Source organism: Oryctolagus cuniculus, chromosome 1 (genome assembly GCF_964237555.1).
Source record: "Oryctolagus cuniculus chromosome 1, mOryCun1.1, whole genome shotgun sequence".
NCBI classification, from domain to species: domain Eukaryota; kingdom Metazoa; phylum Chordata; class Mammalia; order Lagomorpha; family Leporidae; genus Oryctolagus; species Oryctolagus cuniculus.
In genome coordinates this window covers 118,139,269-118,166,916 of record NC_091432.1, presented here as the reverse complement: position 1 = coordinate 118,166,916, position 27,648 = coordinate 118,139,269, and the positions used below count along the sequence as shown (strand labels likewise).

The 27,648-nt window shown below is 47.6% G+C and overlaps 1 protein-coding gene across 2 annotated transcripts; it reads left to right on the top strand.

Moving 5' to 3' along the window:
• Window positions 1-3,028: 3,028 nt before the first annotated feature.
• On the top strand, window positions 3,029-17,471 carry HEPACAM (hepatic and glial cell adhesion molecule). 2 transcript variants are annotated; one of them, XM_017342768.3, is made up of 7 exons: window positions 3,029-3,531; window positions 11,586-11,927; window positions 13,352-13,633; window positions 13,942-14,041; window positions 14,544-14,617; window positions 14,918-14,985; window positions 15,452-17,471. In XM_017342768.3, exons 1-7 carry the CDS (start codon window positions 3,447-3,449, stop codon window positions 15,752-15,754), a joined length of 1,254 nt encoding a protein of 417 aa, XP_017198257.2. In that variant the 5' UTR covers window positions 3,029-3,446; the 3' UTR covers window positions 15,755-17,471. The 2 variants fall into 2 exon arrangements, with proteins under 2 accessions (XP_017198257.2, XP_008258097.2); XM_008259875.4 differs by having other exon boundaries at window positions 3,031-3,531; window positions 14,915-14,985.
• Window positions 17,472-27,648: the final 10,177 nt, after the last annotated feature.

Sequence of the window (27,648 nt, the reverse complement as noted above, 5' to 3'; positions counted from 1 at the left end):
AATCTGCTGGAGAGCTCAGAGGAGGAAGGAGCCAGGGCCCTGGCTAGGCAAGGGTGGTACAGCCATCAGTCAGACAGGCAGTCTGCGCCATTGTTGGAGCAGCCACTTTAGGCACAGCCCAAAATTAGGTCCCCTGAGGACACCCAGAGGAAGGAAGGGTTATAATCCCCACTGCTTGGAGAACCTAGTAGGCCAAGGAGGACATGGCCACAGTAACCACAACTTCTGATTGAAAAATCAGACAAGCAGACTAACAAGTATAAATGTATTTCTGACATTAAAGAAATGTAATATTTTAATCAAGAAATTCCCTTAAAAAAAAAAGTCAGCATCACCAACAGTTGGGACACCCACACCCTCAGGGAAAACCCAAAGCATGCAAGTAAGACCCGCTGAGAGCAAAACGACATGTTACACTTAAGAATAAGCTGACTCTGACTGTTGCCCTGTGTCTCTGCAACCCAGCTGCCTATTGGATCAGTGTTCTCCCCTCAAAAGTGAACCCCAGTGATTTCTGCAAATTCCCAAAAGGGTGCCTCATGTGTGTCTACAAACCAGTCCATCATTTGTAGTCATCAGTTGGTGCCCTCGTGGCTCTCACTCCTCCTCCCCAGTGCCCCATCATCCCAGCTGTTCATTATTCTATCACACTGCTTGAGAAGCCCTCTGAAGGAACGGGGGCAAGTGCAATATCCACCAACTGGTTGTTGAACACCTACAATGTGCCCCTATAATAGGCATCAGGGATACAGAGACAAATAAGACCCAGTCCCTAAGTCAGTTATCTGCATATTAGGAGAGAAAGACACACAGTGGCCCATTACAAGCTTCCATAGATCTACTTATCTGAAGCTACCAGAAGCTGGACTGCAAAACTGCTCACTCTACACTGGGACATACAGTTGCTGTGATCTTCCACGTGAATTTCACAGCCTTCCAGAGGAACAGAAAAAAAACTAAGTATCAACCTATTGCAGTAATTCCAGTCTGCCCCAACCATTTTGTTTGAAAGCACAAGTCCATATAGTAATTCACTTCCCCAATGCCCATGAACCTGGGCCAAAGCCAGGAGCTGGAAACTCAATCCAGGTCTCATGTGGATGGCAGGTACTCAATTACATGAACCATCACTTCTGCCTCCCTGGGTGCACATCAGCAGGAAGCTAACATCAAGAACCAGGTATCAAACCCTAGTACTCCAATGTGAGATATGAGGATAACTATATTCCTAAAGTTGTACATATGAAATTTGTATTCCTCAATAAATAATTAAGAAAATTTTAAAGAGAAATTGAACACTGACTTTCTCTTCCTTTCCATACTGCTGTAACAACAGCAACTCTTCCAGAGGCAGGCAGGTACCTTGAGTAGTCTAAGGAAAAGTCAAAGACAGAGATGCAAAGGGAGGAAGAAAACCTCATTTGTATATTCCAGATATTGTTTTGGAATTCCTTCTGTGAAGTTCAAAATCAGCACTTCCCAATTGTTCTCCCCTTGCCTTGGCATAGATGGGATGTGCTGTGATGCTTCAGTGATAGTAACTTGGCCTATTCAGGCTTTCTTTAGGATGGTGTAGTAAGTATTTAGAGAGACAGTTACTATATTTATAAAACTAAGACCAGGGTTAGAGACGACCAAGAGGGGAGTTAAGAACTTTAGTTTCATCAAGAGTGTAAAGATCTGGGGCCGGCGCTGTGGCGTAGCAAGTAAAGCTACCACCTATAGTGCTGGCATCCCATATGGGCATTGGTTCAAGTCCTGGCTCTCCTCTTATGATCCAACTCTCTGCTATGGCCTGGAAAAGCAGTAGAAAATGGCCCAGGTCCTTGGGCCCCTGTGCTCACATAGGGAACCCAGAGGAAACTCCTGGCTCCTGGCTTTGGATTGGCACAACTCCACCACTGTGATTGATTGGGAAGTGAACCAGCAGATGGAGGACCTCTCTGTGTGTGTTTCTACCTCTCTCTGTAACTGCCTTTCAAATAAATCAAATAAATATTTTTAAAAAAATATTATAAAGATCCATGGGACAGGCCGGCGCCGCTGCTCAATAGGCTAATCCTCTACCTAGCGGCGCCGGCACATCGGGTTCTAGTCCCGGTCGGGGTGCCGGATTCTGTCCCGGTTGCTCCTCTTCCAGGCCCGCTCTCTGCTGTGGCCCGGGAGTGCAGTGGAGGATGGCCCAAGTGCTTGGGCCCTGCACCCCATGGGAGACCAGGAGAAGCACCTGGCTCCTGGCTTCGGATCAGCACGGTGCGCCAGCCGCGGCGGCCATTGGAGGGTGAACCAACAGTAAAGAAAGACCTTTCTCTCTTTCTCTCTGTCTCTCTCTCTCACTGTCCACTCTGCCTGTAAAAATAAATAAATAAAAATTTTTTAAAAAAGATCCATGGGACAGATATAAAAAAATAAAAGTTGTAAAGGTCATCTCTTTAAGAAAGAATTTGGTAAGCATGCTCCTATCCCAGAACTTTATCTACCTCCCTATCAGCTCCTCCAAGACAGCAGTTGTTTATCCCATTTTACAGATGTGAAATCAGAGGCTCAAAGAGGTTGTGAGCCAGTCCCAACACCTCAGTGACTAAGGCCACATGCCCCTGGCCACTCTTGCGAGAAGGGGCCAGGGTAGAGATGATTCTCCTCTCTGCAGCCTTGAGAGAGGGGGTCCCTCTGAGCAGTTAAGCTGACAGCCCAGGAAGCTGGCTGTTGGGGCATTCCCTTCACTTTGCTCTGACATGTGCTAGGAAATTGGCTGGAATCAGGGTAGTGAGCAGAGTGGCTCTTGGAAAGAGATTCCCAGCATCTATGATTATGCCATAGCAGACCTTCCCACCAGGACAAAGTCAGGTGTGAAAATCAGATAATTCAAAGCCATTTTCAGGTATTTATCCTTTGGGATGGAATGGGGATTTTGCATTTCTTCAGCTGTTCTCTGGAGTCTCTCCAGCTTTTTAAAAGCTCCTCCCCCTCCCATTGCAAAGCTTATTGGAGGTCTGTCCTGGCACAGACCTTCCTTCCCAGGAATCAGGAGTGTGAGGTGGAGACAGGAGAGGTTGGGACACAAGGGCCAAGTTGAGAGTGTGTCTCAACCCAGTGCCTTCATTGAGCCCGGATCTTCATCTGCCCTGGCAGTGGAGCTTAGCACAGACAAGCCACGAACTGCTGGGCCACCACTGCCCCCCACTCTGGCACCTGCCTTGCAGATTATCTCTTAAGCAGATAGATACCCCCTTCCATACTGGGGATGTAGAGCTTGGAAACTAGAAAATGCTAGGTCTGAGAGAGGGGAAAGAACAAGCCCAGCAACACACAGAGCTCTGTGTATTCAGAGGGAAGTTGGCAGAGCTGTGTTCGGGCAGAGAAACTCCGAGTGGTACAAAGGGACGTGCTCAGAGTGGAGAAATCATGCTAATTGTCTGCACCAGAGCTGGAGAACGCCACCCAAAATGAAGAGAGAAAGGGGAGCCCTGTCCAGAGCCTCCAGGGCCCTGCACCTCGCTCCTTTTGTCTACCTACTTCTGATCCAGACAGGTAGGAGACCAGAAGGGGAAGAAAGGGGCTGGAGAAAGGCCCCAGGGCTTGCAAAGGAGAGGGAGGGGAGGGTGGAGGGCCCGAATGCCTTTGGGGTGGGAGGAGGGAGAGAGCCCAGCTGTCGTGGGAAGAATCTCAGTGAATCCAGGCATTAGCGTTGAATGTATTTTTTCATTCCGTGAGCCTCTGGCCGGGCCCTGGTCCCCCTCCCCTCAAAGGCGGCATGACTTGGGAGCTCCCACGGCATTCACTGCATTAGATGGAGGGCACTGGGCCATGTCTTATGGGATGACTTGCTGGCGTGCGACAATTCGGCATTCTTTCCAAGGGATAATGGTGGGGCTTGGAGGGAGGGGCAGGGGAAATCTTGGTTTTGTGCCTCCCCGGCCCCTACTCTAGCTTCATAGAGTGTCAAACAGATAGGGAGATGAACGATGCCCTGGAGATAATGAGCCTTCTGGTTTGGCGTAGTTCATACCAACCTATCTGCAGGTCACTCTACTATGCCACGGACACGTACCTCCTGTAGCGCCCCCTGCCAACTCTTTGGATAATTGATCTTATTTTAAATGCACTCATGTATTTTTGTGTACACACACACACACACACACACACAATACAGAGAGGCCAGGAATTCACAACTCAATGGGCAGACAGATGCAGCGATTGTTGTGATAAAATGCAGGAGCTACTGTGAGTCATGTTTGCAGAGAATGCATAGGAATCAGGCCATCTACCAGGAAGCTAGATCTGGCCACGCAGGGTGAGGGTGGGGATACCAGGAATGGCTTCATGCTAGAAGGAATGTCTACATGGAATTTTAAAGAATGAGAAAAATAGGTAGGAATGTGAGTGGGCATTATTGTTGGGGAAATGGGCAAAGATCAACAGCTTGAAATGGCACCATGTGTTTAGGCGGAGCCCAAGAGTTCACCATTGCAGGGGAGGAAAACGTGAACTGCGTTAGGCAGCAACCTCAAAAACCATACTCAAGAACCTGTAATATCACCTGTAAATGATGGCAGGGAAAGGGAATCCATTGGTTGTTAGTTTGGGGGTTGGCAAGGTTAAGCTACTCAAGTAGCACCAGTCTGTGGTGACAGGAAACTAGAAGAAAACAAAATAAGAGAGGAAGCTTGCACTGGTCACCCAGTGCTGCTGTGATAAAGCACCAGCAGCTGGGTGGCCTGAACAGCAGATATTCACCATCTGAGTTCTGGAAGCCAGAAGTTGGAGCTGAAGAAGCAGTGGGACCATGTTCCCTCTGAGGGTGCAAGACAAGGGTCTGCTACATGTCTTCTTCCTAGGGTCTGCTAGTTCCTTGGCTTGAGGCAGCTTAACTTCAGTCTTCACATGACACTCTCCCTGGTTGCATATCTGTGTTCACAATTCCCTTTTTATCAGAATGTATGCTGGAGTAAGCCCACCACACTCCAGTATGAGCTGATCTTATTAAATCTGCAATGATCCCATTGCCAAACAAGGTCGTTTTCTGTGGGACGAGGGGTTTAGGACTTCAGCATATGAATTTTGGGTGAACACAATGGAGCCCCTAACAAGGCTATTGCAACAGTATAGGAAAGAAATAACACAGACTGGATTTGAAGTAAGGGTAGGCAATAAGGCCTATTGATATGAAATTTTGGAGGTAAAGTCAGGACCCAGGGATTGATAGGAATTGGGAAGATCCAGAGTGGGTGGTAGGGTTTCTATGTAAAACTGTAAACAAAAAATGAGGTAGGGTTGAGTGACATGGTGGTTAGTATTTTACATATTTAGACTGAAGCCTATGAGGCTTCATATGAAAACATTAAACAACCTGAAGCTCAGTGGCAGAGCAGTCAAGGTTAGGAAGAGGCATTTGGAAGCTGTTAGTGCATAGGTGAGAGTTTAAAAAATGAGAATCGTTATTCCTTAAGAGGAGGGAAAAATGGATTGAAAATGGAACATCAAGTAACCCCAAGATTGTAAAGGATGAAAAGCCCATTGAGGAGACCAAGAAGAAGCTGTTAGAGAAATAGAAGGAGAACCAGAAAGTCAAGAGTTGAGTTTTCAGGAGTAAATCAACACCATAAAATGCATCAAAGAGATCTTGTGTAATAAGAACCTAAAGTTAGGAGGTTACTGTCTCAGTGTAAATTGCATTGAGTTGAGGAAATAATGAGAAGGGAAGTTATGGAGACAGTGAGTAGAGAATGAGACGGGCACAATCAAACATACAAAGTGGAGATACCCATGCAAGGTCTTTTAGGTCATTAAATGGTAAGGAAAACAATTACAGGAAGATCCGGTCATCCAGTGTGACCAGGCAAAAGCAGAGGATGACAAAGGGTCTTCTGTGTGAATAAATATAACTTCATATATACAACAAAAAATCTAAATATAAACTATGCTAAAATACCAGTGGTAGCTTATAATAGGTGAGAGAGAAGTGCAGTCTCAGGTCATTGTACTGGTATGAACTAAAGAATAATAAGAGGTGAGATCCTATAAGGAATCCTTGTCATTCTTAATGTTTTGGTTATGAAAATGCTAGTACACATGACAAATAAATTCTGAAATTTAACTTCTTGGCATAAACTGTGTGATAGTCCAATGTAGTTTCAGACTAGACCTGGAATAAGGAAGGGCCCTGATTCATGATGGTAGAGCCGATGGTGCTCTACCGATTATGACTTTTGACATGTTTATTTCTTTTCTTTAGTTTCATCTCTATTTCTTTTCTTTAGGTTTATTTCTATCTCTTCCATGTAGAAAATTAAAACGATAAAAAGAGGAATGGTAATGTTCAAGGGAGAAAAATCTCCCTTCAACCAAGACTATAAGTGGCACAAATTCCTCTACTAGTTCTATGGTTTGACTTAGTCACACGCTATCCGTAACTGAAAAGGGAACTGGGAAATGTAGTTTTTAAGATGTGGCCCTAAAAAGGGCACTGAACCGTGTGACCCTAGCTCCTGAAGATTTACCTTAATCTTTCGAGCAATGGTAGTGATCACTGAACTGGCCTTAGGTAAACAATTATTCAGTCTTTGATGCTATGACCCGGATGTGGACAAATGAGAATTTCCTAAGTTCATTACATCACAATTCTTGGAACATTCAAAGAAGGCTTTTCCTGTGGCTAGGACATTAACTGAAAGACATAAGCATAGCATGGCATAAACCTAGATCATCTACTTTCAAGGTTTTACTTGCTAGAATCCTATTAGTATTCCATTCTCTAGGGACCCAATAGGAACAAATCCCTTGCCTGGGTTCCACCCCTTTTATTTTGAAATTCATTTCTGTGTAGTAGGTGCTACCTTTTTTTGGTAATTGAAAATTTCACACAGGAAAATGCATTTAGAATGAAGATACAGTATAAACAGCATAGTTCATATACTTTAAAAAGTAAACAAACTCATGTAATCAGTTTCCAGGTCAAGAAATAGAACACTTCAGTAGCCCAGAATCACCCATGTACTATTTCAATTACTACCGTCCTCCCTGCCGAATTATAGTGGAATACTAACTTCCAATAGATTGGTTTTGCCTATCATGAATTTTATATAATTGTAATCATTTGCATGCTTTCAACTGTCTTCCTTTACTGAACACCAAGTTTCATCTATCTTTGGTCTCATTGCTGTGTTATTCCATTGTATGACTACACCACAATTTGTTTGTCTATTTAACTTTCATAGACACTTCAGTCATTTTCAAACCAACTCAGTCAACTCTGCCCCATTGGTGCTTCATGAATTGAGCATTAAGGTTTCAAATACATGACTTTTGGTGAACAGATAGGGACATTTCTTTTACAGATATGCCTACGAGTAGAATTGCTGAGTTGTAGGGTATATATAGTTGTATGTTTATACAACTCATATGTAGTTGTATGTTTAGCTTTAGTGGAAACGACCTAACAGTTTTCATAAGTGTTTGTTGCGATTTATAACCCCACCAAGATGTATGAGAATTCCAGATCATCCACATCTCCACCAACAACTGTATTTTCTCTTTCATTCTGACTCTTATTTCTCTTTCATTCATTTCATTGTATTTATTCTTTCATTCATTTCCACTTAACTATTCTAGTGATTTAATATTGCATTTCCATGATACTTATGCAGTTGGTCTTTTTTCATATTAATCATTTGGATGTCTTTTTGTATCTATTTTAAATATTTTGTCCACTTTCCTATTGTTTACTTTTCTAAGAAATCATTTAGGAGTTTAAATACGTATTTTGTATTTGAGTTCCTTATAGTTTATACAGATTGCCAATATGTCCTCTTGCTCTATGGCTCTCCATTTCGCTCTCTAACTGGTACCTTTTAATGAACAGAAGCTCTTACATTGTGTCTAGCTGATCATTTTCTTCTTTTATAGTTACTACATTTGTGTCTTACCTAAGAGATCTGTGTCTACCCCCAAGTCATGGAGATATTCTCCCATGTTCTCTTTTCTAAATGTCATTGTTACTGTTTTACCTTTAACATTTAGATCTACAGTCCATCAAGAATTGATAATTTTTAAAATTAAGATGTGAGGTAAGGGTCAAGATTCATTTTTTTTGCCCTATGTGGCCTAGTACTGTTTATTGGGGGAAAAAAACACTCCCTACATTACAGTATCACTTTTGTCATACATTGTATGATCATATAAGTCTATTTGGGGATTCTTTGTTCTGTTAATTTATGCTCATGCCAATATCACAAAATAAACTTCCTGGAATTTTGAATAGTATTATTGTATTAAATTATAAATCAGTTTGGAAGAATTGACAGTTTAACGATGATTGTTCCAATCCACAAACATGGTAAATCTCTGCGTCCCCTCTTTTTTTTAATGTTTATTTATTTTCATCTACTTGAAAGGCAGAGCAACAGAGAGTGAGGGACAGAGAGAGAGAGAGAGAGAGGAGAGAATCTTCCATCTGTTGGTTCATTCCCCAAACACCCACAGGAAGGCTGGGCGAGGTCACATCCAGGAGCCCAGAACTCCATCCAGGTCCCCCATGTAGTTGGCAAGGATCTAAGTAAGTATACCATCATCTGCTGTCCCCAGGCTGCATTTGCAGGAGACTGAGTAAGAAGCAGAGTGGCCAGGTCTCCAATATAGGATGCAGGTGCTCTAAGCAGTGGCTGCCCTCTGTATGCCATCTTAATACCTATTAGCTAGGTGAACATCTACATTCCTTAGAATGTAGATAAAAAGTTACCAACCTTTGCTTCCGTTTTATAAGGGCCTTCTTCACGGTTTCTGTGTCCTAGTTTTCTCCTATATCCCTGAGTGATTGCACTGTAAATGATGTCACACTCTCATAGGCCCTTATAGGCCTCAGCAGGATTACAACGTAAGAATACAACATAATAATCCCAGCATGACACAGTAAGTAATGCACCTGTACAGCAACAGCAAGGGAGGGGCACTGTTTTCTCAGAGCATCATTAATTAGGAAGGATATTAAAAATCAAAAGCAGAACCAGCATGTTTTTCCTTTCAGAGAGCCAAGCTGCGGGCTGCCCTTGAATTACTGTATGCAATTCTGGTCACCACACCTCAAAAAGGAAATGATACAGTCAGAGAAAGCTTAGAGAAGGGTATCTCTGATGGCAAAAGGACAGGGGGACTTCTCCATGGAGACAGACAGCAACAAAACAAAACCTTTCAGGTAGAATGGGATAGAAACGCAGTCCTGGGTCATAGAGAATGCGGATAAAGTGACCAAGTATGGCATCCCCTCAGTGACATTTTTTAAAGGTAAACTCAAGGCATATACTGGGAAAGGAAACTTTTGCCCAGCAAAGGGAGCACCTAAAAATGATTAGATGTGGGTGGGCATTTGGCCCAGCAGTTAAAGATGCCCATGTCCCATATCAGAGTGTCTGGGTTTGAAATCTGCCTCTGGCTCCTAACCCCAGCTCCCTGCCAATGCAGACCCTGGCAGGCAGCTGTGATGGCTCAGGAATTGGGTTCCTGCCACTCATGTGGGAGACCTGGACTTCATTACCAGCTCCTGGCCTTGTCTTCATCCTCTGTTCAGGGCTGCTTGTGTGCATCTGGGGAGTAAGCCACTGGATGGGAGCTCTCTGTCTGTCAAACAAAAAATTAAGTACATGATGAGTTCTTTAAGGAAAGAGAGTTACACAAACTAGGGCTACATGTAGGAGTATCCTAACACTTTAAAGCTCTGACAGTCCTTGGCACCACAGCAGGTCAAAATCCCACGTGAGGAGGGGCCACCACCTAACCCAGCACGCATTGTTTAGGTTGACAGGAACATCTTGCTGAGCTGTTTATTTCCTTTTGTTCAGCCTCTGGTGGGAACACAGACTTTCTAAGCAACGATGCCTCAGAGACAATGAGCATGTTAATAGCTTCTCCAGGTTGAATACTCCTGGTCCCCTTTATTTTCACTCTGGGCGGCAGTTAGCCATTTCCTCATTTCTGTGTCCTGCTTTGGCTCCTGTCCCAGGCTTCTGTGTCCTTTGAAAGCTGTGGAACCCTGAACTTAACACAGACCCACAGACCGGGGTTGGCTAGCATTCTTGGGAAATAGCGTTTGCTCAACAAAATGCTCTCTTTGTCAGCCTCTGAGGGACTCCTCCTTTGCTTATGAACTCATATGCATACCATGTTCATGGGCACGAGGAGTGCACCACCTAGACAAGGTGGCAATCCGTAGGCTGCAGCTTCTCCAGTGTTTTCTTCAGAATGAATCGACTTTAAGTTGCCATAAATGGCAGATTTGAGGGGGGGAAGACATCACAACAGGACAACCGGGAGTGGAACCCGGGAAGCTTAAGGTAGGTCAGAGAAGTTGGCAAGCAAGGAAGAATCCCTTCCACCTGACCTTGGAGCTGGGGCTGGCGCTGCCCAGCCCCCTGGAAGAGGGAAAGGAGAACCTTCAATGTTTGCTACTTGGGGGTCACACATAGATTTGCTGAACTCCAAGATGACTCTGCATATATAACCCTCATGCACATTCCCCGCTGCTTCAGATTGGGTCCTGAGAAAGGGGTAGATGTTTCCCCACGTATCTGATCATCGACGTGGCCTTTCATGAAGCACCATGATTTTCTCAGGGCCACCCCACACCATACATACCAAAGCCCATTTGCTGACACAGGGAGATTTGAAAGCTTGCTTTTCTGAGCCAAACCAAGCCTGGGAAGTAGCAGCTGCTAGGCAGGAAATCCCAACTAGCTAAGCACAGAAACTAAGAGTTGGAAGAAACATTGAGGGTCATTCGGCCAGATGAATTTCTGTCTGATGGACCAAGCCATAGGGACTCCAACTCCCTGCCGTCCCACTCCCCAGTCAAGAAGGTCTGACAAATTCACCCTGAGAGCTAATGACCTATGAGTTTTAATGGGTAAGGAGTTTAGTCTGCATTACTCTTGATGCAGCTCAACAACAAATAAAAGTACCTGGAACATAGCAGGTGCTCAACAAATATTGCCTTAAAAAACACTTATTTATTTGAAAGTCAGAGCTAGAGAGAGAGAGAAGGGAAATCTTCCATCCCCTGATTCATTCCCTAGATAGCTTTAATGGCCAGGGCTAAGCCAGACTAAAGCCAGGAGCCAGGAACTTCATCCAGGTCTCCCATGTAGGTGGCAGGGGCCCAAACACTTGGCTTATCTTCTGCTGTTTTTCCCAGGCCACTTCCAGGAAGCTGGATTGGAAGTAGAGCAGCCAGGACATAATCTGGCACCTATCATGGAATGCCAGCATTGCAGGCAGCAGCACAATGCCGGCCCCTCCATTAATATTTCCATGAACAGAGCACATAGAGCACACAGAGGCAATGAAGAAAAGTGCCAGAGAGCCAGAGGACCAGATGGAAGAAGGACTGGGGGGCAGGGATTGGCTGTGAGGGAGACCAGAGGGCAACAGAGCCAGTGGGAGAGGAGATAGCACCGACAGAGAAGAAGCAAGGTCTGGCAGGGAGTGAAGGGCCCAGAGAGGTGGGGCTGTGGGGGAGCAGAGGGCTTAAAGGTGGGAGTGGGCTAAGGAACCAAGGGCCTGACACTGCCCTCTTCCCCATGGGCTCCTGGTCGCAGACCCCCTGGAGGGGGTGAACATCACCAGCCCGGTGCGCCTGATCCATGGCACGGTGGGGAAGTCGGCCCTGCTCTCTGTGCAGTACAGCAGCACCAGCAGTGACAAGCCCGTAGTGAAGTGGCAGCTGAAGCGGGACAAGCCAGTGACCGTGGTGCAGTCCATCGGCACGGAGGTCATTGGCACCCTGCGGCCCGACTATCGAGACCGAATTCGGCTCTTTGAAAATGGCTCCCTGCTTCTCAGCGACCTGCAACTGGCGGACGAGGGCACCTATGAGGTTGAGATCTCCATCACTGATGACACCTTCACTGGGGAGAAGACCATTAACCTCACTGTGGATGGTAAGATGCCCTGGCAGGGAATGAGGCAGGGTAGGCACCTGGGTGGGGGCAGGATCTGCCCAGAACACCAACTAGACCCAGGGCAGAGCAACACAGAAGACACCTGGGAGCTAGGAGTGAGCCAGTTGGGTGTTAGAAGTTGGCAGGGGCCGGTGCCGTGGCTCACTAGGCTAATCCTCCGCCTTGCGGCGCCAGCACACCAGGTTCTAGTTCCGGTCGAGGCGCCGGATTCTGTCCCGGTTGCCCCCCTTCCAGGCCAGCTCTCTGCTGTGGCCCGGGAGTGCAGTGGAGGATGGCCCAAGTCCTTGGGCCCTGTACCCCATAGGAGACCAGGAAAAGCACCTGGCTCCTGCCATCGGATCAGCGCGGTGCGCCGGCCGCAGCGCGCCGGCCGCGGCGGCCATTGGAAGGTGAACCAACGGCAAAGGAAGACCTTTCTCTCTGTCTCTCACACTGTCCACTCTGCCTGTCAAAAAAAAAAAAAAAAGTTGGCAGGTGCAGCTAGCACAGGTAGAATGTTTACTAAGTGGCGGAAACTATTCCAAGTGCTTTGTAGATGTTAACTCATTTAATACTTGAAGTAATCTAGAAATAGTTAATATCATTATCCCCATTTTGTTTTTTAAATTTTTTAAGACATTTATTTATTTGAAAGTCAGAGTTACACAGAGAGAGGAGAGGGAGAGGGAGAGGGAGGGGGAGGGAGGGGGGAAAGGGAGGGGGAGAGGGAGAGGGGGAGAGAGAGAGAGAGAGAGAGGTCTTCCATCTGATAGTTCACTACCCAATTGGCCACAATGGCCAGAGCTGAGCCAATCCGAAGCCAGGAGTCAGGAGCTTCTTCCGGATCTCCCACGGGGGTGCTGGGGCCCAAGGACTTGGGCCATCTTCTACTGCTTTCCCAGGCCATAGCAGAGAGCTAGATCGGAAGTGGAGCAGCCGGGTCTTGAACCAGCAGCCACATAGGATGCCAGTGCTTCAGGCCAGGGCATTAACCCACTGTGCCACAGTGCTGGCCCCATTATCCCCATGTTGCAGATGAGGAAATTGAGGCACAGAAAGGTTGAGTGACTTGCCCAAGGACACACAGCTAGCAAGTAATAGAACCAAGGTTTGAACCCAGACAGTTGGAACTGGGCTGGGTCCAACTAAAATATCTTCGAAGTTGTGTGGTCTGGGGAAGGTATTTGGAAAGAAGGGAATGGGGATAGGCACCACAGTTGTCTGGTTCAGCATTATACTGCCTAGTGTGTACTCAATAACCAGCTGGTGAATAGATGAATGAGTGATGGGAAAGGACCAGATGCAGGATCCCTGGTGGGTCCTAGCCCACAGGTTGCGCTGTGATGTGTTGGGAGCTAGGGAGCTGCAGAGCAGAGGGGAGAAGCTTTGCCTTCCATGACTCACAGTCCCACCCTGGGTCTCAGTGCCCATTTCGAGGCCACAGGTATTAGTGGCTTCGACCACTGTGCTGGAGCTCAGCGAGGCCTTCACCCTGAACTGCTCACATGAGAACGGCACCAAGCCCAGCTACACCTGGCTGAAGGATGGCAAGCCCCTCCTCAACGACTCGCGGATGCTCCTGTCCCCTGACCAAAAGGTGCTCACCATCACCCGCGTGCTCATGGAGGATGACGACCTGTACAGCTGTGTGGTGGAGAACCCCATCAGCCAGGGCCGCAGCCCGCCCGTCAAGATCACAGTGTACAGTGAGTCAGTCTCCTCGCCTGTCCTCCCGTAGGACTCGAGAGCCCCTGAGACGCAGGTGCCTGGGGACTAACGACATCCCAGAATGTGTCACTGGAGAGGGAGTGAGAGGAGGCATAGATGGGCCCACCACCCATGAGGGACAGCCAGGTGGACTCTAAGCAAGTGCTGCCTTCACCTAGCCACGCTGCCTGGCGCGCCTTCGCTCTTCCTTCCACCACAGAAAGCTCTGCTCGCTGCACCTGCTGCCCTCCGCACCTGCTGCACCCTCTGAATGCTCTTCCACCTCTTTGCTTTTCCCTCTCCCCAGGAAGAAGCTCCCTGTACATCATCTTGTCTACAGGAGGCATCTTCCTCCTTGTGACCTTGGTAACAGTCTGTGCCTGCTGGAAACCCTCCAAAAAGTCTAGGTAAATCTACAAGTTCCACATCTGGAGTACCCTAACCCTTCAGTCCGTCCTAACCCCAAGATTGATTCTTTCCTTACATCTCTCTAAATGCCTGTCTTCCCAGGACCCTGCATGTCTTCTTGGGAGATCTGTCTTTGCATTGTGGACTATGCTCACCACCCACCTCCGGTCAACCTCAGTACTATTAAACAATGGTTTCATTTTCCTTGGTCAGGCTATGGTTGTGTACCTTTCAAGTCTGGTTACCTACAGCTTACCGATCATGACTCAGAGATTCAGACTGGGGAAAGTACCTGCCTGCCGGCACAGAGCTAGCGGCAGACTCATGATGCAAAGCTAGATGTGACTCACTCCAAAGTTCATGAACTACCTCCCACTCTGACATACCCAACCCACCTTCCCATCACAAGGCTTCTATTAGACCAAGAGATCCCTCCCTGTCTGTCTCCCCCGATTTTCAGTAAATAGTTCTGTTCCTGAGAGGGGCTGGATTGGTTTGCAGGAAGAAGAGGAAGCTGGAGAAGCAAAACTCCCTGGAATACATGGATCAGAATGAGGACCGCCTGAAATCAGAAGGTGAGCTCCCAGCCGCCCACTCACCCATCCCATCGGCACTCAGGTCAGTGGGCTGCCCGGCAAAGGCAGAACTGGGCCCCAAGGAGCCAGCTCTGCAGGGCTCCTTCCCCCCTCAACTGCCAGGAAGACTGCAGAATAGTGAGAGGTGCTGCCAAGGTAGGACCCCAGGGATTCAGTTATGTCCACGGAGGTTGTGGTGGGGCCTTGAATAGCCACCTGGGGAGCAAAGGGCCTGGGAGCTGGCTGGCAGAGAGGGGCTGTACCCGGGCCAGCCGCCCCACTCTTTCCTCTCTGCAGCAGACACCCTGCCGCGAGGCGGAGAACAAGATCGCAAGAACCCCATGGCATTGTACGTTCTGAAGGACAAGGTGAGCAGTTCTGGGCCCCAACGCCATGGCAGGTGCTAGAGGGCCCACAGTTACAATATCCCTGTATAGTACCCTCAGAATAGACCTGTGAAACATTTTTGTCATCCCCACCTTCGAGATTCGGAAAATAAGGCTGACAGAGATGATGAAATGACCTGCCCAGGAGTAAACAAGTAAATAAGTGGCAGATCTAGGTTTCAATTCCAGGTCTTCGAACACCAACTCTGATTTCCCCGCTATTGCACAACTAACGGTGCCCCAGGTTCTGAGAGACAGGTGGAAAAAGCAGAAATAAAGACACAAAGCACTCAAGAAAATCCACACCTTCGCTGTACTATCAGGAGGTGGGCGCGTGGAGGGAGCTGCGGCTCCTGGGCGTCAGGGTTTCCACTGCCCTCTAACACGACGCGCGCGCCCCCTGACTGCGCCCGCTGTCCACTGACCCCTGCCGCGCGGGTCCTTGCAGGACTCTCCGGAGCCCGAGGAGAACCCCGCGCCGGAGCCTCGGAGCGCGACAGAGCCCGGCCCGCCCGGCTACTCCGTGTCGCCCACAGTGCCGGGCCGCTCGCCCGGGCTGCCCATCCGCTCGGCCCGCCGCTACCCGCGCTCGCCAGCGCGCTCCCCTGCCACCGGCCGGACGCACTCGTCGCCGCCGCGCGCCCCGAGCTCGCCGGGCCGCTCGCGCAGCGCCTCGCGCACACTGCGGACTGCGGGCGTGCACATGATCCGTGAGCAGGACGAGTCGGGCCCGGTGGAGATCAGCGCCTGAGCGCCGCGGGACCCCGGGGGACGCGCCCGCGGGCGAGGGGAGGTCCCGGCAGGGCGCACGCGTCTCGGGCATGGTCGGCAAGAGCATGCGCGGGTGGGCGCAGCGGGGCGTGGATCTGGTGGTGAAAGCCGTTCCCGGCGGTGTTCTCAGCGGGTATGGACTGTGCCCTCTTAGGACCGTATAGAGTTTTAAATCTCCAGCTCAATCCCCAGAAGGGTCTTATGGACACTAACACCAGTAACCTAACCCCCTTGACTGTCCTGGCTCTGCCCAGGGAGCTCCTACGCTTTCCAGCCACCCCATTGGCTCCCAAAAAGCCTTATTCCTGGGCATATTTTTGACAACCCCAAATTAGAGAGGCCACCTGCCCCAAACGCACAACTGTCCTAAACTACGAAGAAGTTTCGCATACTGGCGCTGTTCTGAGCACCCGAGGAATCATTGTGAAGGGAGTGATTTGGGGCCCCTTCGCCGGGCACCTGCTGCCTGGGGATCTGCGTGTTGGTGAAGCGCGGTGGGGGGGGGGGGCACAAGGACATTTTTCCTCCCTGTCCTGACCAAGCCAACTGTGCTTGACCTTGACCTCCTCCCAAAGCCTCCCTTGGCAGCAGGACAAGTCTTTGTGTCTCTGTTCAGGACTAAAAGGGGGGGGGGGGGTGCTTACTCAGACAGGGAGTGCCTTCCCACTCAGTGCCCTGGCAGAGAGAGCCAGAACGAGTAGGGGAACTGCTTTTCACCCCTGGCACTCGAGCCCTCTCCCTAGCTTCCCTCCAAAACAAGCTTTGCAAACAATCATTACACCTGAGAAGGGTGTTGCATTTTTCTCCATCTGTCAGAGAGTAAGGTTCTCATCTCCAGAGACATGGTGGGAGGAGGGGGCGGAGCATTCAAGACCACGTGGCCCAACCCCTGGCCTCCTGCCACCCCCCCCCCAGGACCCCCCCCCCCCCGGCGCTGCTCCCAGATGCTGGCATCCTTAATCACACCACCGTAGAACACAGAGGGACTGGGTTCCTGGGCAGCCAGGCCATGCCCATGCCATACCTCTTGAACAATTAGTAGGAGAGGCAGTATTCTGCATGAGGAGAGAGGCGATTTAAAAGCTGGAAGAGGAGGGAGGCTCTCTGGGTGTTCTGTCCTCTCCCTCCTGGTGCCTCCAAGGTCTTCCCACCCCTAACCCTTCCCCATCCTCCCGAGGTCCAGCTCTGAGTCTCCACCATCCCACAGAGCAATCCCAAGGCCCCAGCTACCCACCACCTCCACTGGTGCAAGTTTTGTCCCAGCCCCAAGGGCCCCCTCGGCCCCACCCTGGTAGCACACCCCTCTTGGCTCCCCTCCACACTTCCCCAGCCCCACTTGAGCAGTAGTCTTCCTTAGCCAGAACCAACCCTGGCCCGTAATGAGATAGCGCATGTAGGGGAAAGTTGCTCAGATGGGTGGAAGAGGCAGGAGCTGGAGAAAGGGTACCTGCTGGTCAGCCTTGAAATGCAGGGGTGAAGGTTGGGGTGAGATGAGAGCACGCCGCACCCTGGTGCTGAGTCCCTGAAGGGCAGCTTCCCAGGCTCAAGCCAAATCTGCCTGAAATCTGTGGGGGTATGGAAGGAAGTGGTTTCTCTGTTTTGTTTTGTTTTGCTCTTCATCTTTGTATTACTAGCATCTAGTGGGTGCCTAGCACACCCTGGGTGCTCAATAAACTTTTGATGAAATGAAAGGACAACTTTATTCCACTTAAGTGAGGAGAAAAGCAGCTTGAACATGCCAGTCGTTCCCCTTTTCTCTTTTCTTCTTCTCCCTGCTTCCCAAACTCCAAAACCATCACTCACTCACCCATTCATTCATTCATTCATTCATAAGTTCTTTCATTTATTCAACAAACATGTGTTTCTGTACCATGGACCACTTCCTGTGCTGGATGTTAGCATGCAGTGTAGGTATACCCTGACCTCCGGTAGAAGGCAGCCTCTTGGAAGAGAGGTAAGTAAGCACCAGCACTTCCCCAGGCTCCTTTGCCCGGGTGCCCCTTAGTTAGCTGGTTACATATGCTGTGTAAGAAGCAATGGCAGAGATAGATGCAGTTTGCTCTGGAAGCATGTCGGAGATTAGAGGGTAGTCGGCAAAGGCATCTTGGAGAACAACCCTGAGCTTAGTCTATTTGTGTTTTATTAAGATTTATTTAATTATTTGAAAGTCAGAGTTACACAGAGAGAGGAGAGGCTGAGAGAGAGAGGCCTTCCATTTGCTGGTTCACTTCCCAATTGGCCGCAACAGCCACAACTGGGCTGATCTGAAGCCAGGAGCCAGGAGCTTCTTCTGGGTCTCCCATGCCGGTGAGACATGTAGGGACCCAAGGGCTTGGGCCATCTTCCACTGCTTTCCCAGGCCATAGCAGAGAGCTGGATCGGAAGAAGAGCAGCCAGGACTTGAACCGGCGCCCATATGGGATGCCAGCACTGCAGGCGGCGGCTTCCCTCACTGTGCCACAGTGCTGGCCCTGAGCTTAGTCTTACATTAGTTATCAGGCTTAAAAAGAAAAAAGATGGAGGATGCTTTACAAGCACGTGTGAGATGCATGAGAAATTTAGGGTCCGGAGTTATGTCGGTGAGTGATTATTTCAGTGCAGTATACAGAGGGAAAGTGAAGAAGGCTGAAGATAGATTTCAGTTATGTGACGATAGGGTCAATGGTGCCCACCAAGGAGGCTAAAATGATGCAGCCAGTGAAATAGGAGAATATAAGGGAACTGATGATGTCACGTAATCACAGAGGGTTTCAAGAAAAGAGAGCATGCCGGAAGGGTAGACGGGGTTACGCCGGAAAAGGAACTCCCACGCACATCGCACTTGGCAATAAGGGGATCAGCTTTCCCTAAGCGGTTTCGGTTGTGTAGTGGGGGTGAGGGCTGGACTGCAATAGGGGACGCTCGAGAGATCTTCCTGTTTCCAAACAACTAGGTCTTACTTAAATTAAATTGATTTGGTATCACTGACCTCTGAGAGATGGGGAAAATTTCAAGAGGCCAGAAACAAAACAATTTAAAAGTATAATGAGTGCAGGGACCAGCGCCGTGGCACAGTAGGTTAATCCTCCACCTGTGGCACCAGCATCCCACATGGGTGCCGGTTCTAGTCCCGGCTGCTCCATTTCTGATCCAGCTCTCTGCTGTGGCCTGGGAGAGCTGTCTGTAACTTTACCTCTCAAATAAAATAAATAAAATATTTTTTAAAAAAGTATAATGAGTGCAGAGTACTCACACAGTGTGGAATTACCCAGGGGCAAATGTTTATATTGCGTTGTAACGGGATTCTGGGCTTGGGTCAGTGGCAAGGTGGGGAGAACTAAACCTGAGACTTCTGGATGAAGTTGGTATCCAAGAAGGGATTCTGTAGGTAGCACCCTAGGCTCCTCACAAATAAAAGTGCAAATCTCCCTGGAGAAAAAAAAAAAAAAAAACACCTAAAATTTTCAGGGATTAAGACCAACCAAAGATGAGTTAATGAAAGATCATTGAACACACAAACAATGAATGAAAGCCAGCAGATACATGAAGAAATAGATTTAAATCCCCAGAAGCCTTGAGGTATTTTAACTATGAGCTATAAGATACTTTTTCTGGGAGGCAGAAAGAAGTACAAAATAAAAATTCCAAAAATGAAAAAGCAACAAGAGACTATTAAAAAGCTACCAAATTGGAAAAGGAACAAAACAGAACTTTTTTGTTTTTGCTTTTGTTTTTGACGGGCAGAGTTAGACAGTGAGAGAGAGGCAGAGAGAAAGGTCTTCCTTCTGTTGGTTCACCCCTCAAATGGCCGCTACGGCCGGTGCGCCACGCAGATCTGAAGCCAGGAGCCAGGTGCTTCTGCTGGTCTCCCATGGGGTGCAGGGCCCAAGGACCTGGGCCATCCTCCACTGCACTCCTGGGCCACAGCAGAGAGCTGGACTGGAAGAAGAGCAACTGGGACAGAATCCAGCGCCCTGACGGGAATAGAACCCAGGGTGCTGGCGCCACAGGCAGAGAATTAGCCTAATGAGCCGCGGTACCGGCCACAAAACAGAACTTTTAGAAAGAAAAACATAACATAATGAACGAAAATAAATGAAAGTGTTAAACAACACATTAATTATAGTGAAGAGAAGGTTAACGAATGGAAAGATGGAGCTGAATACATTTTTCAGAATAAAGCACAGAGAGACAAGGAGATGGAAAATTTGAATAAGAGAGGTTAAAGGACATGGGGTGGGGCTGGAATGAAAAGATATAACATAGGGGCCAGTGCTGTGGTATAGCAGATAAAGCCGCCACCTGCAGTGCTGGCATCCCATATGGGCATCAGTTAGAGTCCCAGCTGCTCCACTTCGATCCAGCTCTCTGCTATGGCCTGGGAAAGCAGTGGACTTGGGCCCCTGCACCCATGTGGGAAACCTGGAGGAAGCTCCTGGCTCCTGGCTTCAGATCAGCCCAGTTCTGGCCATTGTAGCCTTTTGGGGAGTGAACCAGTGAATGTCTCTCTCTCTCTCTCTCTGCCTCTCCTTCTCTCTCTGTATAATTCTAACTTTCAGATAAATAAATAAATAAATAAATCTTTTTTAAAAAAAGATATAACATTTAACAAACAGCTTGGAGGAGATGCTGGACAATGGGGGGGAAGCCATATTATAAGAGTTAATGACAAAAAATTTCCTGGAACTCATGATACAGACATACACATTGAGGAAGGTTAAAAATTAAATACATTAAAAGATTTGCACACCTTTACAAAATGTAGTAAAACTAGAGTATATGAAGGACAGAGAAAAAAATCTTAAAAGCCAAGACCAAAAAAAAATGAATCTTGTACATTTACACACCATTAATGGTAGAAATCATTAGAAAGTGGAATAATATCTTCAAAGTAATGAGCAGAAATTAACTATTAAGTCATAATGTCTAGTAAAATGAACTTTCAAATATGAGAATAAAATATATTTTAGAATTATTAAAAACTGGGACTTTATCATCAACAATAAAGGATCTTCTAAAAGACATTACAGGAAAAGGAAAAAGTATTCCAAAACAAATATTTCATTTATATTTTGTTTTATTTTAGATGTAAGAAAGAATGATAAGTGAATAAATTAGTAGATAGGTAGGCAAATCTAAATAATGCTTATAAAATGATAATGACAATATCTAATTTGTGGTTTTCAAAATCTAACAAATAAAATGCAGAAGAATAATAGAACATGAATTGTGAGGATAATTATCATAAGCTATTCCAAGATCCTTGAATTGTGTAAAAAAGAGAGAAGTTGTTCAGATTTTGTATGTATTCAGGGGAAATTACTAGGGTAACACTAAAAAAATAGAGTGCACATGTATAGGTTCCAAACCAATAAAGGGGACAACTAGAAAAAGGAAACAAACACAAATACAATTATTTAAAAAATGCTATTTAAAGAGATTATAAATTCAACACAATCATCCATCAAAATACCTTTACCACTCTTCAAAGAAATAGAAAAAAAAAACCTGAAATTAATATGAACCACAAAAGAGTTTAAATAAGCAAAGCAATCTTGGACAAAAAGAAAAAAGCTGGTGGCATCACAATGCCTAATCTCAAGAAATACTACAGGACTACTATCAAAAAAACAGGGGCTGGCGCTGTGGCACAGTGGGTTAAATTGCCATCTACAGCACCGGCATACCATATGACTGTTGGTTCAAATCCCGGCTGTTCCACTTCCAATCCAGCTTCCTGACAATGTGCCTGGGAAAGTGGCAGAAAATGTCCCAAGTACTTGGGCACCTGCACGCATGTGGGAAACTCAGATGAAACTCCTGGCTTCAGCCTGGCTCAGCCCCAGCTATTGCAGTCATCTGGGGAGTGAACCAGCAGATGGAGGATCTCTCTCTGTCTCTCCTTCTCTCTCTGTAACTCTGGCTTTTAAATAAATAAGTATTTTTTAAAATGCTACTACTTTAATAATAATAAAAAAAGAATCAAGACAGCATGGTAATGCCCGAGACAGTCCTAGTTTATTCCTATTACCTTGCAGTGTTAACATACCTTTTAACTCCTCAAAAATAACCCAAACATATGGTGACCTTCATTACTGGGAAACAATAGGGTGTCTTGCATTTGTGTGCAAATTAAGTATTTCAGGAAATACAAGCAAGTTAGTAGGAAAGTGGATCAGGAAAGGGATTGCAGGGAATAAAGGATATGTTATCAAACCAGTGACTCTGGGAAACTCGAGCTCAGTCATATGGGGAACCCCAGGAGACAGTGTTAAACAGACCGAGAGGCAAAGAAGCTGGGGTGTTGATCCACCAGCAATTATCCATCATTAGTTTAGAGTTTCTTCTGGGGCCTCAGCAGCTCACCAGCACTTGTAGCTTTTCCTGAGTTTGTGCCACATGTGTTCCCCAAATAAAGTTGCAGATATTCACAGAAAGCAACCTTGAGTGCAGAGATCAATCCTGAGCAGCTCTAAGTGGGGTTGCAAGCCTTCTACAGAGGACACCTCCTACTGTGTAATATTAAAAGAGCTACAACTATCTTACCCAAACATATTGAAACTGAATTGTGTGCATCTAATTAATTAACCTCAAAATATATGAACTAAAGATTGATAGCAATTTCTCAGAGAGAAATCTACAACTTTGCTTTGCAGTAGAAGATCTCAACACACCTCTCTTGATTACCTTTGTCACACAGACTTATAAAGATAGTAAATCCATAAGATGTGGGGGCTGGCGTTGTGGCTTGGCAGATTGAGCCACCATCTGCAATGCTGGCATCCACGTTGGAGGGCAAGTTCAAGTCCCAGCTGCTCCACTTCCTTTTCAGCTCCCCGCTGATGCACATGGAGGGCAGCAAAGGATTGCCCACATGCTGCCACCCACATGAGAAACTCCAACAGAGTTCCCCTTTGGCCTGGCCCAGCTCCAGGATTTGCAGCCATTTGGCAAGTGAACCGGCAAATAGAAGACCTCTTTTTTTTTTTTTTTTTTTTTTTTTTTTTTTTTAATTTGAAAGCCAGAGTTAGAGACAGAGAGAGAAGGAGAGGCAGAGAGAGAGAGAGGTCTTCCATCCTCTGGTTCACTCCCCAATTGGCTACAATGGCTGGAGCTGCGCTGATCCAAATACAGGAGCCAGGAACTTCTTCTGGGTTTCCCATATGGGTGCAAGGGACAAAGGACTTGGGCTATCTTCCACTGCTTTCCCAGGCCATAGCAGAGAGCTGGATCCAAAGTGGAGCAGCCAGGACTTCAACCGGTGGCCATATGGGATGATGTCAGCACTACAGGCAGCGGCTTTACCCGTTACACCACATTGCCAGCCGCCCCCCCTTTTTAAAGATTTTTATTTATTTAATTGAGAGAGTTACAGACAGTGAGAGGGAGAGACAGAGAGACGCACATGCAAGGAGTTTACTTGGGGAAGAGGACTATCAGTAGGAGAAAAGATGTGTGACGAGAGGAAAGAAAGTTCTGACATTTGACCAATAAAGGGTGAGTTGTGAGTGGTTAGAAATTGGTGTAATAAGCACCTGAGTTATCCTGCTTGAGGGCTGAAGAAGCTGAGATATTTATCTGCAGTCCTCTATCTGTCATTTGTTGATTGGCTTCAGGAAGCATTAACTGCTGCCTGCAGGCATGGTCTGGCAACAGAACCCTGGAGGTCTCTACTGCAACTTTCCTAATGGAGTTTTCAAGAGACTCCAGGTAGCATGTACATCTACCATTAATACATTTAGGGGATGGTGACGTGGCGACGTGGCGTAACGGGTAAAGCCACAGCCTGCAGTGCAGGCATCCAATATGGGCGCTGGTTCAAGTCCTGGCTGCTCCATTTCCGATCCAGCTCTCTGCTATGGCCTGGGAAAGCAGTGGAGGATGTCCCAAGTCTTTGGGCCCCTGCACCCTCATGGGAGACCCAGAAGAAGCTCCTGGCTCCTGGCTTCGGATTGGCAGATCTCTGTGCTATTATGGCCAATTGGAGAGTGAACCAGCAGATGGAAGATCTCTTTCTCTGCCTCTCCTTCTCTCTCTGTGTAACTCTGACTTTTTTTTTTTTTTTTTTTTTTTTTTGACAGGCAGAGTTAGACAGTGAGAGAGAGACAGACAGAGAGAAAGGTCTTCCTTTTCCGTTGGTTCACCCTCCAATGGCCGCTACGGCCGGCACGCTGCGCCGATCCAAAGCCAGGAGCCAGGTGCTTCCTCCTGGTCTCCCATGCGGGTGCAGGGCCCAAGGACCTGGGCCATCCTCCACTGTACTCCCGGGCCACAGCAGAGAGCTGGCCTGGAAGAGGAGCAACCAGGACAGAATCCGGCGCCCCGACCAGGACTAGAACCTGGGGTGCCAGCGCCACAGCAGAGGATTAGCCTAGTGAGCCACAGCGCCGGCTAACTCTGACTTTCGAGTAATTAAGTAAGTAAGTAAGTAAATAAATAAATAAATAAAAGAATGCACTAAGCCTAAAATAAATATTTATAAATTAATAGACATTAAAGCTTAAAATTATATGATGAAGAAAACATAAGATGAAACTCGCTTTTGTAATATCTGTAATCCATAGAGAAATAATAATTCTCTATCCATACAAGGGGACATCAAAATGTTAATGGAAATATAGAATTAAGGTAAGTTTATTTTGGTTCAAAAAATTGAAATCTATGGATAGTTTTTTCACAACACACCTTTTTCCATAAGTTTTTGGAAGATGACTTGTATGAAAAAAAACACCCTGAAAATCACTGAGAAAAAGACAAACAATAGAAAGATGGGCAAAAAAAAAAAATAGAAACATATTTTCCAAAAGAGAAAACAGGGATGGTAAGTAAACACGTTGAAAAGATGCTCAACTTCATGAATTTTTTTAAAGATTTTATTTATTTATTTGACAGGTAGAGTTACAGACAGTGAGAGAGAGAGAGAGACAGAGAGAAAAGTCTTCCTTCCGTTGGTTCACTCTCCAAATGGCTGCAGCGGCCGGAGCTGCGCCGATCTGAAGCCAGGAGCCAGGTGCTTCTTCCTGGTCTCCCATACGGGTGCAGGGGCCCAGGCACTTGGGCCATCTTCTACTGCCTTCCCGGGCCACAGCAGAGAGCTGGACTGGAAGAGGAGCAACCTGGACTAGAACCGGGGCCCATATGGGATGCTGGCACCACAGGCGGAGGATTAACCAAGTGAGCCACAGCGCCAGCCCCCCGCTTCATAATTTTTTAACTAGGCAAATATAAATTAAGACAACTATAAAATACCACTTCCACATGCTCTACTGGCAAAAATTGAGAAGTGGATCAGTTGCTCTAGGACATTAGTATAACGGATTTGGATCATCTTGGGTTGAATATTTGTGTATCTCAAGACCCAGACATTCTCCCAGGTTTAGCCCACAGAGAAACTGTAAGACACACTAGAAGACATAAAATAAAGAATCAGAGCAGCACTGCTCACAAAAGAAAAAAAATAACCACTTGATCCAGTGCATAGCAAGGAAATTATTAAAGAACTGTTTCCACCAAGAATCACGGAATGTCCTTCCTTCCTGACAGCACCGAATATAAAGCAGACCCTCACTTCCCTTGACCCTCCTCAAAATCACCTGCTCCATGGTTCCCCGTAGCATGCATTCTCCTCACTGCAAGGAGGAAGACTCCCAACTTGTTGGATGGCATGAGGTCCAGTGGTCCTAAGCTGGAGAGCATCGACAAGCTGAACTGGGGTACAGTAGCTGATCTCCCCCTCTTCCTGGACTCCCTGAGCAGTTGGTCAAATACTGATGTCAGTCACCTTTGAAATCTCCATGGGGGAATGCTTCTTCTATGTGTAACCCCTCATCGTCAGTGGTGAAGACAAGACAATGTGGGCTTGAGAGTATGGCAGGCACTTTCAGGTCCCAGGGACCCTGAAATTACCCATGATGATGTGGGTGGACCAGGTGCTAGGGAATAGAAGCTGTGTTGTGGAAGTGGCATTGAAGCAACTTTTCTGACCAGCAAGGCAGAGGTCATCACAGTCTCCTCTCTTGACTCAATTTCCCTGCTGCTGTTGCCCTACTTAGAACAAAGATGTGGGGCCGGCACTGTGGTGTAGTGAATAAAGCTGCCGCCTGCAGTGCTGGCATCCCATATTAGTGCTGGTTCGAGTCCCAGCTGCTCCACCTCCGAACCAGCTCTCTGCTATGGCCTGGGAAACAATGGAGGATGGACCAAGTCCTTGGGCCCCTGTACCCATGTAGGAGACCCAGAAGAAGCTCCTGGCTCCTGGCTTCAGATTGGCATAGCAGCAGTCATTGCGGCCATCTGGGGCGTGAACCAGAGGATGGAAGACCTCTCTCTCTCTGTCTCTGCTGCAAACTTAAAGAATAGACTGAGCAGACTCAAGCAAAGAGGTTTAAAAAAAAAAAGGGCAAAAAAGGTGAGATCCAGATGTCAAAAAAAAGGAGTTCCTGGGGGCTAGCTGTGGCTGTGTGGGTCAGAACATTCAAGGGACCGTGAACACATATCAAGAGTGGTCAAAGCACTTCCAAACTCACCATGCTCAGTGCCCTGCAGACATTCTGCAGATGGCAAAAGTGGGGCTCAGAGAGGAGACAGGACCCATTCAAGGTCTCTCTGCCAATTAAGGGTGGAAGGAGGATTTCAGCTTGTGCATGCATCACTTCAAATCCCACCTCAACTCATCCCTTCTACCCTACCAGCATGGCCACCAGGACCCTGGCTGCCTCTTCAGAGGACACAGACTAGGAAGCAGAGATGCCAGAAGCTGGAGGTGAAAAGACATTCTACCTGGAGGACAGCACAGAGGGGCGCCCAGTCTTTCTCCTCTCTCCCTCCTCCTACTGGCAACTTGGAGGAGTTACAAAGCACGAGGGGCGGAGGGCAGTCCTTGCTAACCTGGCCACTGTGTCTGCACATCACCAGGGCCCCGGAAAAGTTTCCCTGAATTAACAACGGGAGGCAGCTCCCATGCAGTCACATCACCCCCGTGACTCATGTGGTCGGCTCTTCCTTTGTTTGTGGAAGAGAGACAATCAGGGTGCTGAGTGGCCAGGTTGCTGGAAATGAGTCCTGTGGTCTCTGGGAGCCATCCAGACATGCCTCACCATTGGGAAGTCCCTTTGGCCATCACTCCATGTATCCCTGGGTGCCCTGGTGGGTTGTACTGGGAGGAGATGGAGTCGTCACATCCTGCAGGAGCAGCTCAGAGTAACTGGTCCCTTTGGTGCCTTCAGTCCTCAGCACTGGGCTTTCCAGTCTGTGCTGCAGGCAATCTGCACCAGGTATCACGATCGCCAGGCATGCAACAGCCCTCTGGCTGCTGTAGCCTCCTGGGCTCCAACCCCTCTGTATGTCACCAGCAGCTCCCTTCATCTCTCACCTGTCCATTCTCACTCAGCTGAGGACAAGGCCAGAGATGGCTCTGGATGCCTTTGAGACTTGCCTTCTTTTTTTCTTATGGGCAAATGCAAAATCAAAATTAAATGTAAGTGTAATGAAAGCCTTAGCAAAGATCCTGGTTACTCTCCCCAAGTCTGATGTGGAAGCAGAAGAGGCTGCAAGAGGACAGCAGGGCAGTAACATTCTTGGGAAGCAGTCGGGGGCTTAGACATACCTGGAGGCTCTGTGCCTGGGAAGCCTCAAGTTGGCCCTATGTGCTGTAAATCCACCTGTCCCGCCACAGCCTCTCCAGTCTGGCCCTTGGCTGACTTCAGGGTCCCTGTGAAGAGCCCCAGACCCCTGCCCCATAAACCCTGCTCCTGTCTGCCTGCCACACCTACACCCTCACTTAAGTCATGGCCTTGCTCCCCACTCATGGCAATTTCCCTCCTGAAGTCCCAGACTCCATCCTCTGACCGCGATTGCTATCCTTCTAGCTCTGCCAGCCCATTGCTTTCTTCCTGT